At 49.4% G+C, this 15,000-nt stretch overlaps 1 protein-coding gene across 3 annotated transcripts in view; it reads right to left on the minus strand.

Annotated features, from left to right (window-relative positions):
- scube3 (signal peptide, CUB domain, EGF-like 3) overlaps positions 1 to 15,000 on the minus strand; it is a 72,643-nt gene that overhangs the window by 8,721 nt on the left and 48,922 nt on the right. For 2 of the 3 annotated variants that reach the window (XM_035645389.2, XM_047331258.1), the window contains 4 exons: positions 13,151 to 13,198; positions 9,284 to 9,400; positions 7,714 to 7,836; positions 2,754 to 2,870 (listed from right to left, as the gene is read on the minus strand). In XM_035645389.2, the coding sequence (XP_035501282.2) occupies positions 2,754 to 2,870; positions 7,714 to 7,836; positions 9,284 to 9,400; positions 13,151 to 13,198 (405 nt within the window). The remainder of the gene's footprint in view (positions 1 to 2,753; positions 2,871 to 7,713; positions 7,837 to 9,283; positions 9,401 to 13,150; positions 13,199 to 15,000) is intronic. The other variant, XM_047331257.1, reaches the window with a different exon arrangement.

Raw genomic sequence — 15,000 nt, forward strand, 5'->3', positions numbered from 1 at the left:
AAATCCAATTTCTCCTTCTGCTTTTATTCCCCCGAACTGACAGATGATACGTCTGGATCCTCTGAGCCTACAGGGGCTGTTTTAAAAAGGCAGGTTAGTGTGTTTAAAAGGCCGCGCCGCCACAAATACGGTTGTCGATGCTTGATCGTTCGCTCACCTTCTGTAAATCGGACACACCCCTTATCAATTGAAGTAGTTGTAGCTGTGTTGCTCACATTATACCAAACGTCATGCCTTTAAGCTTCTATGGTTTTTTAATCTTAAAAAAGTAGCCAACTCATGATAATGGTCCAATGTTAAATTTGCACTTTAATATTCAAAGTGATACAGTACTGAGTGGATTTAGCCGTCATTACATTTCCTTAGCTAACGTTAGCTGAAGATACGTTAGCTGAAGATACCTTTGACTGAACCGTAGGCTTGTTTGACGGCTAGCTAGCCGGTGAATGTTTATGGCAAAACATTGAATTTATTCATGCGTGTCCTTTTTTGTGACATTGCCTTTATTCTTTAAAGGTGACATATTATGCAAAAATCTGTTTTTCAGCGTTAACACACATGAATGTGTGTATCTGTGGAGCCTGCCATCCCACAAACTGTGAAAAAAGACCAACCTGTGTTTTTTGGGGGGGCTGGCTAAACCCTACAGCCTGAAGCTCTGAACAACTGGTTCAGATTTCACTCCCACTGTGATGTCACAGTTGGACTCTTTTGGGGTAACTCCGCCTGCAATCTGAGAATTCTCCCCTTTTCTGCTGAAGGGGCGTTACATTTCCTACACATTTTGAAAACAGTTGACCCGTCACAACCGACTGGGCCAGCTGCCCAATCAGAGTAGAGTGGGGTTTAGCGGGAGGCGGGGCTAAAAGAAAACCAGGCGTTTTAGACAGAGGGTGAAAAGAGGAGCTGCAGCAATGCGCGGTATGAGAACACTGATGCCTGTTCTGAACATTAGAGCACGTAAACCTTTTCATGCGGTCACCCCAAATTAAAAAAATGAACCTGAATATGAGCATAATACGTCACCTTTAACTTTATACGCTACAACAGCCTTTCCATCAAATCTCTGACTGAGTGTGGTTGTATCGTAACTAACATTGGGGGCCCCTGCAGTTAGCTTATGCATCGGGCCGGCCCTCGATTGTGACAGTGTATATATATATATATATATACGGGAAACACCGTGGAACTTTTTTGAGGGGGCAATCACCTTCACTGTTGTGTTTGTGCGAAACCTCACAAAACCACACATCTACACTTTACTGCTCTTTAGGTCTCAGCGACATTCCTGATCAGTCAAACTACAGACGGGGAGAGAAAAAAAAATCTGCGTATTTGAGTGCATTCGCCGTCTCTCGCTCCGTCTCTCCCCGCGACTACTGGGAGGCCCTGAGGCGCTGGAGACAGCAGCGGATTCCAACTGCTGATACGCACTTCATCAAAGGGGCCGCCGCAACGTCCCGATGTGCTCTGGCTGGGCCTCTTACAGCTGCCTGCCAGGCGGATCTGACACTGAAAGGCGTTGCTCCCTGTCTGTTCCACACCAGAGTACAGCGTACCTGCTAACGTGTGATGGACGTGGTCGCTCCTCCGCCTCGAAGCGCCGTAGCTATGATTCGTCATGTTTTAGTCCATTAACTACGGCGCTCTTTACATCACTGGCCAAGTGTAGCGTTAGTTCTCAGATTGATTTCCTGCCTTCCGGGCAGCCACCTGTTTCAGCTCGTTTCTGTCCGTTTGAAAAATCAACTACGATTTTAAAAACTGACTCGTGATCCATCAGAGCGAGCGTTCAGTTTTCATCCGAGAAGGAAGAAGCAAGCAGCGACTCCTCCAAGGACTGTGACGTCCAGATTGGCGCTGGTGACAAGCTGTCAATCATGAAACTTTGGCGCAGTAATGTCGAGTTCAAGTCTCTGATGTCAGAATGAAAATAACAGGTGAAGTTGATTCAACCAAACTGATTCTGCAGCATGTTAACTATGATCGTGTGAATCTGTGCTGGCTAACATTCCCAACGTGACAATTCCAGGTTTACCGGTCACCATCTCAATGTAGCACGTTAGCATGCTAACATATGCTAATTAAGCTGTCAATGGAAAAGTCAACGGACTGTAATTATAAAGTAATTTAGGGCAATATGTCCAATGCCCACGGACACACGCACGCTGACTGTATGAGCCAGGGATCGAACCATCAACCCTCTGGTTAGTGGACGACCCTCTTTACCTCCTGACCCACAGTACAGCTCCGTCCAACGGGAATGTCCTGGCAGTCCAAAGTAACTGCTGACGAGGATGCAAATGTAAAAAGGCAAAACGCAAAACGCACTGAAAGGTTACCAGCGTCATTCTTCCTCCAGGAACTGTGAATGTTTGAAGTGTTTTTGGGGCAATCCATCGAATACTTGTGGAGATGATTCATCGTGGACGGACCAGCGTGCCATCTCTGGAGCCACGCTGCTATTGTGACTAGAAATACTAAAAGACTCAAAGTTTGTGTTGTAAAATGAATGAATGAAAGTAATCTCAAGTAAAAAAAAACGAAAGTGCTTTGATTTATCAAATCAAAACTCTGGTATGGTTATGTAAGCTGTCAGTAGAAATCTAAATTAACATTGTCATTGAATCTATTTCTAACGTGGTTGTGTTTTTCCTGCCGAGAGCAACTGATGGAGGGTTAGAACGGAGGTGTGGGATGTGGAGGGAGGGGGACGGACATCCAGAGACGAGGCCCGGGGGGGGGGGACTCACCTCCGCAGTGCGCCAGGCCGTAGAGGACGTAGCCTTTGTGACACAGACACTGGAAACTGCCGGCGGAGTTGACGCAGAAGTGGTCGCAGGCGCGGTCGAACGAGCACTCGTCGATGTCTGTGGACGGAACGAGACACGGCGTTAGAAAACACTTCTCAATGAGTTCCACAAGCGACGGAGATCTTTTCAATTCCCCTCACATTGTATTATTGTACTATTTGGTTGTGATGGGTCAAATCACAGCAACCCCCCCCCCCCTAAATAGATCCATCCATTGCTTCTGTTTGATGCTTCTGAATCGTGGTTGACCTTCTGCCGTCATGCAGGTTGTCTTTTTTTGGATTGCTCCATCTTGATGCTCTGAAATGGAATTCTGCTCAAAGTGCTCTTGAAATGACGAGCGGCCGCAGCAGGAGTGGAGGGAACAATCTGCTCTTCACCTGATAATAGGAGCTCAAGGCCTTTTTCTTTTTTTTCTCCCCCACACACACAGAACCTGCCAATCACCTTCTCCTCTTAACCATGTGACGTAAATGACCCCATGACCTGACCTCTCAACCTCTCAGCCTTTGGTATCTGAGGTCTCATAAATATCCTGTATTGCAGCAGGTTTCTTTAAAACAACAATAAATGCAATAGTTTAGATAAATACGGCATTTGTCCCAACATGCGCATTGCACCGGCTCCGTCCCGCCCGTCAGTCAGGGACCTGCCTTATCTTTCTCAGCCTCTCTGCTCGTCCTCAAGGTCTGTGAGGATTGACACATGGAGCTGCAGGAGATGGATGACATTTGGGTTTTTTCTTTTTATCACCGTCAGAGTTTCCCTTCAATGTCAGCAGTAATCTGCGTCAAGCCCAGGCAGCGCGCGCCGGTGGAACACGGCGGGTGTGCGTTACTAACTTCGCTTGGCTGTCTAATTGGTTAATTTAAGAAGGAAAAAAAGAAAAGGTTTTGCAGGATTTTCCCAGGAATATCATTCACTTCATCCTTTCATCCGCTCTCAGCGGCACCTCCTCTGGGTTGTGAGGCAGCGCCAGCCACCATCAAACAGACGACCCAGGTATTTCACCAGCAATTACAGGAGTTCACTTATAATAATGGTTACCTTGCAGCGAGCGAGAAGACAGACTGGTAAACGGCACAAATCTTCCGATGCTTCCCATAACAGAGGTCGGCACGTTCGCGCACACCGAGCTCTAAGCGGTCGGAGGCGGCGCGGCCGAACCCGGAGCAGAGCGGTGAAAACAGTGCTTGAGGTCGAAACGCTTGGCACGTCAGCGAAAAAGAGATGAGGCGGCGGCGAGATCAAAAGCTTATTAGGTGATCAGTTTGCAAAGAACGTTTCAAACTCATCTGGATGAAAAAGTCATCACAATGTCGGCGGAACAATCCTTCTCAAAAAAGTCCCGGCCTGGTGCGGCGAGTTCAAAAGTGACCACAAACAAAAATAAAACCTTTTTTCTACAGGGAAACAAACTCCTCCAGCGCTCGGCTGCTCGCCCCCCCGCCCCCCCGCCGGTGGCCTCAGGAGATTAATAACAGTAATAGCAGATGAGAGGCGAGGCGGCGAGGCGGCGAGGCGGCATGGCGTGCGCCCCGTGATGGTTTTAAGTATAAACCGTGCTCGGTGCACTTTTAATGTGAAGACTCTGTGAAGCCCTCTGGGAATTAGGCGTGGTGACTTGAGTTTATCCTCCAAAAAATGTTGCGCTATAAGGGACGCCATGAGTCGATCTGCAACTTATCATTATGCCGTGTGTGTGTGTGTGTGTGTGTGTGTGTGTGTGTGTTTAGTGCCAGGCTACGGAGACGATGTGTGAGGACACCAGCGACTACAGCCCCGTGTTTACCAGGCAACTAAGGTGAAGTATGCGAGTGGGTGGAGGAGAGGTGATGTACAGGCAGCAGGGCAACGGAAAGATGAAGTGAGTCATATTTTAGTTTCCATCAATTATTTCTTCTCTTTGCTCGCTCTGAGCTCAACACATTAATCTCCAGCGTTGCTCGATATATAATTCGAGGGAGGCAAACGGGTCACTGTCGCTTATACACAACAGGTAAAGAGCTTTTATCGTAGATGTTCCCTCTGGAGGAACCAGGAGGCCCGATGAACGTCTCCCTGAGTGCCCTCATGTGGATTAGGAGATGAGACGAGAAGGAGACGAGAAGGAGATGAGAAGGAGACGAGAAGGACATGAGAAGGAGACGAGAAGGAGACGATAAAGAGACAAGAAGGAGAGAAGGAGACGAGAAGGAGACAAGAAGGAGACGAGAAGGACATGAGAAGGAGACGAGAAGGACATAAGAAGGCGAGAAGGAGACGAGAAGGACATAAGAAGGACACGAGAAGGACATGAAAAGGAGACGAGAAGGACAAGAAGGCGAGAAGGAGACGAAAAGGAGACATGAGAAGGAGACGAGAAGGAGACGAGAAAGACATGAGAAGGAGACGAGAAGGAGACGAGAAGGACATGAGAAGGAGACGAGAAGGAGACGAGAAGGACATGAGAAGGAGACGAGAAGGAGACGAGAAAGACATGAGAAGGAGACGAGAAGGAGACAAGAAGGACATGAGAAGGAGTCGAGAAGGAGACGAGAAAGACATGAGAAAGACATGAGAAAGACATGAGAAGGAGACGAGAAGGAGACGAGAAGGAGACGAGAAAGACATGAGAAGGACATGAGAAGGAGACGAGAAGGAGACGAGAAAGACATGAGAAGGAGACGAGAAGGAGACGAGAAGGAGACGAGGAAGAGACCAGGACACCGCGGTGGGTGTTGAGGGCGGAGGAATGCCGACTGGGCCTCGGGAGGACGTGTCCCTTCCTGACTTATGGGCCACGGTCCAGCGGCGGGAAGGGAAACACCGTGACTGTTTAAACCGAGATAATCCGGAGTTCAGTTTACACATCTCAGCACATTGTGGAGAGAGACGACGTCGCTGAGGTCACGTCACGTCACCAGCATCCATCAACTCAACCGCAGTGCGACGGCTGTGCCATTACTGCAGGTGCACTTAGTGAGATGCATGATGAGATTATTATTATTATTATTATGTGTAGTTTCATTAATGCGAAAGCTCTGAAACACACAAATAAGACCGGGTCAGGCTTAATTCTGAAAGAGAAACGTGTGGTTATTACGATGTTATCGTTTGAATATATTATCCAGAATAAAAATTAAAAGAAAACAACAGTAAGTTGACCTTCATTTACATAACTTGAATTTCTACATTTCAAGCATTAAAAAAAAGGTTGATGTTGATTGACTCATGACAAAGGCCATGGACCTTTAAGGTCGCAGTCGTCCTGCTGCCTCATGGGAAGTTGCATTCTCCTTCTAGGGATTCAAAAATTCTGCGCATTCTGGATTTTGCTGTTTCTTTTCATTTGAACCATTCCCTTTGATCGTCCGTCTCCTGCCATTCTCTCATCTGTACGAAAGACACAGTGGTAAAAGTTTGCCCTCCGCCCGACGGCGAGAGACGGCGGCGGGCGACCTGGGAGGACGAGGAGCAGACGGGTGAGTCAGTGGCGTGGAGTGTGTGTGAGCCTGGCATCGCCTCACTCGCCGGAGCCTCTATCACATCCGCCCCGTCTCCCCAGACGCGACACACGGCACCGAACAAGGACGCCGCTGTTCCCACGCTGCCGCCGCCGCGCAGCCGAACAGCACATGGCCGCGGAGCCCGGTGCCACAGACAACAAGCCGCGATTTGCATTCCTGCATGCACGCACCACATTTTCTCAGTTATCTGCAATTTTGGCAAAATAAACTCGGAATAGTTTTGGCTCCGAACGACGAGAGAGCGGGAGAGAGGAGGAGAGAAAAGGCGAAGACGCAAAGTGACGACAGAGTGTCTGCGGAGCACAGCGACGGAGTGTGTGTGTCCTCCCACCACATGGGATTCCGTGGAGCCATTCGAGCCCCGTTGCACGACACCGATGTCTCGCAGGCTGGATATTGATGGACCACATCAATAAAGGAGAGAGAAATTAAAAAAAGAAAAAAAAAGAATAGCATGTCATCTGTTTTTCCAGCCAGAGAGACGGAGCTCTTGTCTGCCGGGCGTCTTTCACCAGATGTGTCTGTCGTGGCTCCGTGCTTTCAAGAACCAGGGGACTTCTAGAGCCCGGGCGTTTTTAATTCCCAACACCTGTGCTCGGCAACGGCAAACTCTTTATTTGCTCTGCGAGCGAGTCCTCCCGGCTCCCGCTGAGTGACGGCCGCCACCAAACAGAACAGAAAAACAAGCCCTGCTACGACTCCTCTGCCGTCCAGGAGGGAGATCATTCTTTTATCATTCTTTTCACACACACACACGCACACACGCACACACACACACACACACACACACACACACACACACACACACACACACGCACAAACGCACACACACACACACACACACACACACACACACACAGACAGACACAGACACACACACCAACACACACACGCGCACACACACACACACACACACACACACACACACAGACACACACACCAACACACACACACACACACACACACACACACACACACACACACACACACACACACACACACAGACAGACACAGACACACACACACCAACACACACACACACAGACAGACACAGACACACACACACACACACCAACACACACACACACACACACACGCACACACACACACACACACACAGACAGACACACACACACACACACACACACACACACACAGACAGACAGACACACACACAGACACACCAACACACACACACACACACACACACACACACACACACACACACACACACACACACACACACACACATATAAACACACACACACACACACACTCAGACACACAAACACACACACACACACACACAGACACGGACACACACACACACACACACACGCGGCGCACACAGAAAAAAACAACATTTAAACATTTATAAAAAAGGTACCAACCTTGACAAGTCCTCTCATTGGTCAAAAGCTTGTAGCCCTTCTTGCAGCTGCACTCGAAGCTGCCCACCGTGTTCCGACACACGTGGTCGCAGCCGCCGTTGTTCAGACGGCACTCGTCGATGTCTGCGGGAAGAGGAAGAAATCGCCGAGGCACAGAAACGGACAGATGAGCTGAGGACGCGCACATCGTGCTTTTGGACATCAGGGCATTGGTTCTGAAGTCATGTTTTTTTGCGCTTTTTCGCTCCGTGTTTGGTCTCCACCGGCTCCCGAGGCGAACGTGGGGCTCGTTAGCCGCTAAACGCTCCCTCGTGTCGATGCCGGGGCAGGTAGCGTAAGGTCACAGCATTAAAACCCCCCTTTTAGCTGGAAACAGCTGCAGCCGAGGACAACAACAACAACAACACCGTGAAAGAACTGTGAGAGCGGATCCAAACTGAAATGCCGCACAGGGCCGAGAGGAGCAGAATAAAAACCTCTCGCCTAGGAGAAGACAAATATTGATCAAAGCGGGTTTTGACAAAACCTCACGAACAAGGTTGTCGAATTCTACGAGCGCGGCAGAAATACAAGGACGCGTTGGAGATGCGTCTCTACTCGCATGACCAAGTCTTTGCCGAAACTAGCACGTGAGCATCAGGAATTTTCCTCAGCGTCCCTCAGAATGGCGGAAGTCTGTTTGTGTCTGTCTGTAATGGGCTGCAGCTCTCGCACACGACCGCCTCGGAGCATCGAAACCCCCTAAATCACCGTCCCCGGATCTACGCTCGCTCTTTAGTTCCCTTCGCCAGGATTGATATATCATGTGTGCATTCCTGCGTTTGATGGTGCGGAGCTAATTAAGTCTGAATTATCATCACAAATGAGGCGATTGTCTCTGGAGGGAGAGTCTTCATCATCTGGTTGAAATAAACGCAACCCAAATGGAAATAAAAAATAATCCCTTCCTCGCTTTTGTCTCCCGTTCGTCAGAAGTGTCTGGCCCGCAGCGAGCCCGGCGAGTCTTCGTGTGCCAGAGCTGCCTGGATTTGTTTTCTTCTGCTTTTCCTCTCGAACCAAACTAATATACGCCGGTGTAGCGAAGCCGTCAGTGTAACACTATGAGCCTTAGAAAAGCAACACAGATCTCTATCCCTGCTGTCAAACGGGTCTTTATTTCCTTAGTCTCCGGGTATAATTCTCTGTAAACTTTGGAATTGATTTTTAATAAGAAATAACACAAAAACCCTGCGACAGCACGCAGGTTGCTTGACGTGAGAATCCTTCTGCCAACACTAGGAGAGGGGGACGATGGTTAATGCAGAGGTGAAATACGAAATATTACTCAGAATGTGCTGAGAGTTGGCGGGTACCAGTGAGGAAACGGGTTGTGATGACAGTATCGTGTCTAAAGAGAAGGTCCAGGGGCCGGCAGCATGAATTATTGATAATAATAACTCCAGGTGGAGAGAGAGAAGCTCTCATCATCAGGCTGCAGGAGGAATCTGGTGACAGCTGGACGGGGGGGGGGGGGGGGGGGGGGGGGGGGGGGGGGGGGGGGGGGGGGGGGGGGGGGGGGTCGGTGCGTTACCTTTGCAGGTCTTGCGGTCCGGCTGCAGCGTGAAGCCGACGGGACAGCTGCAGCGGACGCCCGTCACCGAGTCGTGACACGTGCTGTCGCAGCCGCCGTTGTTCACCGCGCAGGTCTCTGCAGGGAAACGAGCACACGCACGCACAGTCAGACAAACGCCCGGCAAAAAGACACATGCAGTAAGATTCTGTCCTGACCTACTTACCCCCCCCCCCCCCATCCCAAACAGCAGAGACATGCATGCTGGTGCAACAGTAGAAATTTGAAGACACACCGTTATATGCGGCGTTCTGGAGGGTTGTGTGTGTGTGTGTGTGTGTGTGTGTGTGTGTCACACGGGAGACAGAAACAAGAAGCACAGCAGGTGGAGGAACGAAGAGGAAATACAGATGAGATTAACAGTGAGGGAACAGGAAAAGTGTTTGTGAATAAATAAACGCACATATTCTGTTTTCTCCCTCCACGTGTTTTTCGTAAAAAAATGGGCGCGTGTGCATGTTCGCTTCCCTCTGGTCAAGGGGAGTCAGGGCCACAGGTTCAGACCACCAACACTTTTCCCTTTTTTTTTTCTTCCTTCCAGGCATTTTTGGTTGATCTACAGTACCTGCGCCGGTGTGTCGGATAGGCCGATTGAAAAACAGAACAGAAAGAAGTAGACAGGAGAGCGGCGGCCTCTCCTCCAGACAAACTGCGTGGAGCTCTTTTCTCCCGAATAATACAGAAGAAAATAAAGAAAACTCGACTGTAGATTATAGTATAAGTGTCAAAGGAGAACAGGTGCTCGCGGCGACGCGATGTTTCTCAGCCAGCGGGGACGAACTTGAATGTGAATGTCACAAAGAATTACAAAAGACACAGCAAAGTCGACGTTGTGAACAGCTGCTGTGGAGTCGGCCTCAAGGCTGGATGACGATCAGCAGCTTTGTTTTGCGCAACTTTATTTTCAACAGTCTTCGTTGGTTGTCACTTTGCAAAAAAACCTAGATAACTGAGCTTTTGTTCCTCCTTTCACTGACGCTCCTGCCTTTAAAAGAATCTGCCAATATTGAAACTGTCTCATGTTTCGCTCCTAAAGAGACGCTCAAACAGAAAACTGGACGTATAGTCACCGGGGTCCGGGAAGGTGAAGCCTGTATTCTCTGTACTGACCAGCAGGGGGCGACTCCACTGGTTGTTTCCATAGAAGTCGATGAGAACGGGACTGTACTTCTCACTTGATTCATGAACGTCAGTAAAACATTTTTCCTGAGGAGTTTATGGTTGAAAAGTCTTCTTCAATACATGATGTTCATTTCGTACATTATGGTTTAATTTGCAGTCAAATTTAAAAGACCACGAAGCACCGGATGTGTTGGGGGCGTGGACACCGTGCGATTGACAGCTGGTATTGTCCAATCGGTGTCACGTCACACGTGTAGGTGGACGAGCTCTCAGTCAGGCCACGCCCCCTGCTCCTACGTCTGGTTTAAGAAAAAAAAACAAGATGGCGCTGGTCAAAAATGCTAAACTGGAGGTTTCAGCTCGTAAACCAACGGGTGACGTAGCAGCGGGTTGATACTTGGTTTCTGAAAGAAAGAGATTTATTATAATCTCCTATAATAAATCCAAATAAATAAAAATGTATCTATGATCAATGAATCCCATCGTTGCATGACTTGGTAGAAGTCAAGGTGGATCCATCTGCGTAGGGCCGAGCGCTGGGCAGAGGAGGGGCGGGCGGGCGGGCGAGGGCCGGGGTGGGGGGAGTTAATACCTCCGTCCCGACCCACTGTGGCACTGTGGCTTCACATAATTGCAAAGTGTGAGCAGAGACACTTGGCAGACGAGACAATCAGACAGTGTCAGGACATGCCTCCGAAAACGCTTAGTCAGACAGACAGACAGGCCTCTCACCCAACTGTAATGATCATGTATTAAGAGAGCAAAGACATATTTCTGACATTATGGTTTTCTGTGAAGACAGGCGAGACACACACACACACACACGCTCTGGTATGTGTGTGGGTTTGTGTGTTTTGGACGCGCACCAGCCACACATCCCACAGTGCACCACCAGGTCGGGGGGGGGGGGGGATCTGCAATTACAGTAACAGTGGGCAGGCTTTTGTAAATACTCTCCGGGGTCCGACGCTGAGCCTCCGCAGTGTACGTTTCATACGCCGAGCGAGCTCAGACCCGGCGTACGTGAAGCCGCAGGGTTTACAGCGGCCGCGACGCCTCGACTGACTTCAGAACTGTTGACGGGCAGGTTGTCATCGGCCATTTATGACGACCGCAGAAACAGTACATATTCGTCGACGTGCCGGGCGAGTGGAAAAAGGAACGCCAAGAAGACGAGGACGACGACGAGGACGACGCTTCTCTGAGAGGGAAATGAATTGCGTCTGTGGAAAAAAATAAGGTTTCCTTGACCAAACAGCAAACATGCAGCTGGAGGGGAGTCACACAGACGCTGCAAAGGCGGATTATCAGACAAACAGCCGAGGTGAACGCTCTCTCAATAACACACACGCACACACACACACGCACACACACACGCACACACGCACACACACACACGCACACGCACACGCACACGCACACACACACACACACACACACACACACACACACACCGTCCTCTGGAGGTAAAGAGTCGTGAAAGTAAAAACATCAGGAGACGCACCTGATGAATCGGGAGGAAAGTGTGTCTCTTGCTCTTAATGTTTCTATTTCTGAGAGGAAGGAGGAAGAAACTAGGGCACGGAGGCGAGTAGAGTGTAACACTGCAGCATGTGCTCATGTACGTACAGTACAGTGGCAACAACTAAGTTACTTAAGACACGATTGTCTCTGCTCCTCCCTCCGTTTCTCACAGGGCATAAATTAAATCCCAAATCTCTTTGATGAACCAAGGTTTGATACATAAATCCCCGATTTATGTTTTTTTAATTTCCCCACGGCTCCTGCTGAAAATCGGCCTTATTTGCATCAGTGATATTATAAAGTTTGGATTGTTTCCTCCGGCCAAATGACTTTTGGCCAAGAAATAGAAGAAGAAAAAAAAAAACTGGACTGCAATGAAATATTTATTTTCACACTATTGGCCAATAGGCCGTGGCGATGGAGGAAGAGTGTGTGTGAAGCGACGTTCAGAATAAAACTCAAGTCAGTGTTGGACTTTTGATTAATGCTAATATTATATCTTTGCTCAGTGGAGAAAGTAGTAGACGTAAAAGTCCTGCATTTAAAAAGTCCTACTGAAATACAGTAAGTACTATCAGCCAGATGTACTGTAAAGTATCAAATTTAAAAGTACTTTCCAAAATGAATGGTTAAAGTCAAAGACATAAATCTAGAGCTAATGATTTTCTGGGACTCTCTGATTGTTGCTTCTTTTATGGGAAACATTGAATCGTTTTTCTTCCTTGAACCTCAAGCTTTAACTCATTTTAAATAAAAACCACCTGAGAAGTTTAGAGGGGGGACGTCTGGTGGGTGCAGCAGGTGACAAGTCACAGTATCTCAAAACTGTACTGAAGTACTGCACTTGAGTGCATGTGCCCAGTTCGACTCTGACGGTAAAGAATCTCGACCGTGTCAGACACGCTACACCTCCGTCTCTTTCACGTAACGTCCGTCACGCTGCGCCGACGCTCCCCGTCCGCAGCTGTGTTTGGAAAAGGTGCGGCCAGCGGCTGTTATTGAGAGGGCATTCACAGAAGGAAGAGGGAAGGAGGGGAGGGTCAGAGGTCAGAGGTGAGAAGGATGATGCCCCTGTGGAGAAGGGGGGGGGGGGGGGGGGGCTGATCAGTGTCTGCTAGGTTAGCTTCACCCCCCCCCCCCCCAGCCCCCGGAGAGGGAGGAGTCAGAGGAACAGATATTTACCATTGGGGAACAGCTGTGGTGCTGCCTGGGACTGGACACTCCTCTCCCCTGCATGCACACGCACACACACGCACACATTGTCAAAACACCACTTCTTACTCCTCAGACGCAGCATCCGCGTGTCGTGTAAATCATCAGCATGGCACGTGGTATAACTGTATATAAATATATATATATACATGTATATATATATATATGTTTATATATCCACCTTGTTCCTTCCCCCATGATCGCTCACATGACTTCTGCAGATTCCCGTCAGCCGCTGCGAGTCAGCGGGAGGCCGCAGGTGGGAAATCTTTGGGAAGTGAACGGCGTGCGACGATGTGACGATGTGACGATGTGACGATGTGACCGAACCTCTCCGCCGTTAACACGGAGGGCATGAAGGGACCGAACCAGGAAGTGGCTTTGGATGATACACAGCAGCACATGAAGTTACTTTATTGGAGATATGGATGCGGATAAGAGATCGGGTTTACTTCTTCTTCTTCTTCTTCTCTGTTTTTAGCGACGGTTGGCGACCAAGCGTAACGGGCGCATTATCGGAACCTTGCGCTCCGGAGTTTCCCCCGTTTCCTCTGACAGTGGCAGATATTAAAATGACCTAGGTTGACGTTACAGAGACGTGGTGATGAGTTGTCTTTAAAACCATATTTTTGAACGAACCCTGACCTTCACCTTCACCTTCGCCTTCACCCGATTAAAGTTAAACGTAGCATTTAAAAGTATTCTTTAAAATGCTTAATTGGATTCATTTTAGTGAAGTTCAAAGCAGATGAGTTCTGGTTTGTTCTCTCGTTCTGGTCGATGACGGTGACGATAACTGACAAGAAGAATCTTTTTCCATGTCCAATAAAGTTTAGGCCGCAAACTAAGTCGCGGTCGACTGTTGCCGCGGCTACAAACACCACTGTGCGAAGCCACTTCCCTTCCCTCCTCTGCAGAGATAGATATGCTCACATCATCCCATCGATCGTGTTCCCCCCCCCCCCCCCGCTTCATTTATTCTCCCAAAACCCTCCGAGAAAGACGGACGACTCCTGCAGCGTCCCGCTCCCTCGCAGACGCCGGCCCGGCGTCGAGGGAAACTGGAAGTCCACGCCCATGTTTCAGGCAAAGCGTCGCGAGCGAAGGAACAAGGGTGGAACGGCGTCGGCGTGATCGTCTCAAACGCGTCATTCACGTCCACTCATGCCCAGAGCAGGAGCCGATGATGGAGATGAGGACGACGACGGCGACGGCGACGTTTTTCACGTCGCAGCTGGAACAACTGAGCAAACAGCAGAGATCATTTTTCCAAAAAAGCGCGAACAACGAGCTGATGATGACAGGACCTCGTCTAACATGAGAAAAGGGGGGGGGGGGGGGGGGGGGGGGGGGGGTGTGACATTTCAAGGCAAAAGGAGTAGTGACCTCTCAACATGCAGCCATGCAGATAGATTAATGTTCCAGACGGCGTCGCTGGGTGCGTGTGTGTGTGCGTGCGTGTGTGTGTGTGTACGTGTGTGTGTGCGTGTGCGTGTGTGTGCATGTGTGCGTGCGTGTGTGTGTGTGTACGTGTGTGTGTGCGTGTGCGTGTGTGTGCATGTGTGCGTGCGTGTGTGTGTGTGTACGTGTGTGTGTGTGCGTGTGCGTGTGTGTGCGTGTGTGTGTTGTGGCGAGTTAGTACGAGCACTGCGAGCCGTGACAGACAGACAGAGTGAGCGGTGGTTAGTGCTGCGAGCTGGAAGACAAGACGGCGATCAGCCACATTCATTCACGGCCGCACTTTTTCACGGCGTCGTTTACGGTCGGATCGTGTCTGAATTGATGTTATTAGGCCGTTACGTCTCCGAACACCACCAGTG

This window comes from Scophthalmus maximus, chromosome 3 (genome assembly GCF_022379125.1).
Source record: "Scophthalmus maximus strain ysfricsl-2021 chromosome 3, ASM2237912v1, whole genome shotgun sequence".
Lineage (NCBI taxonomy): Eukaryota > Metazoa > Chordata > Actinopteri > Pleuronectiformes > Scophthalmidae > Scophthalmus > Scophthalmus maximus.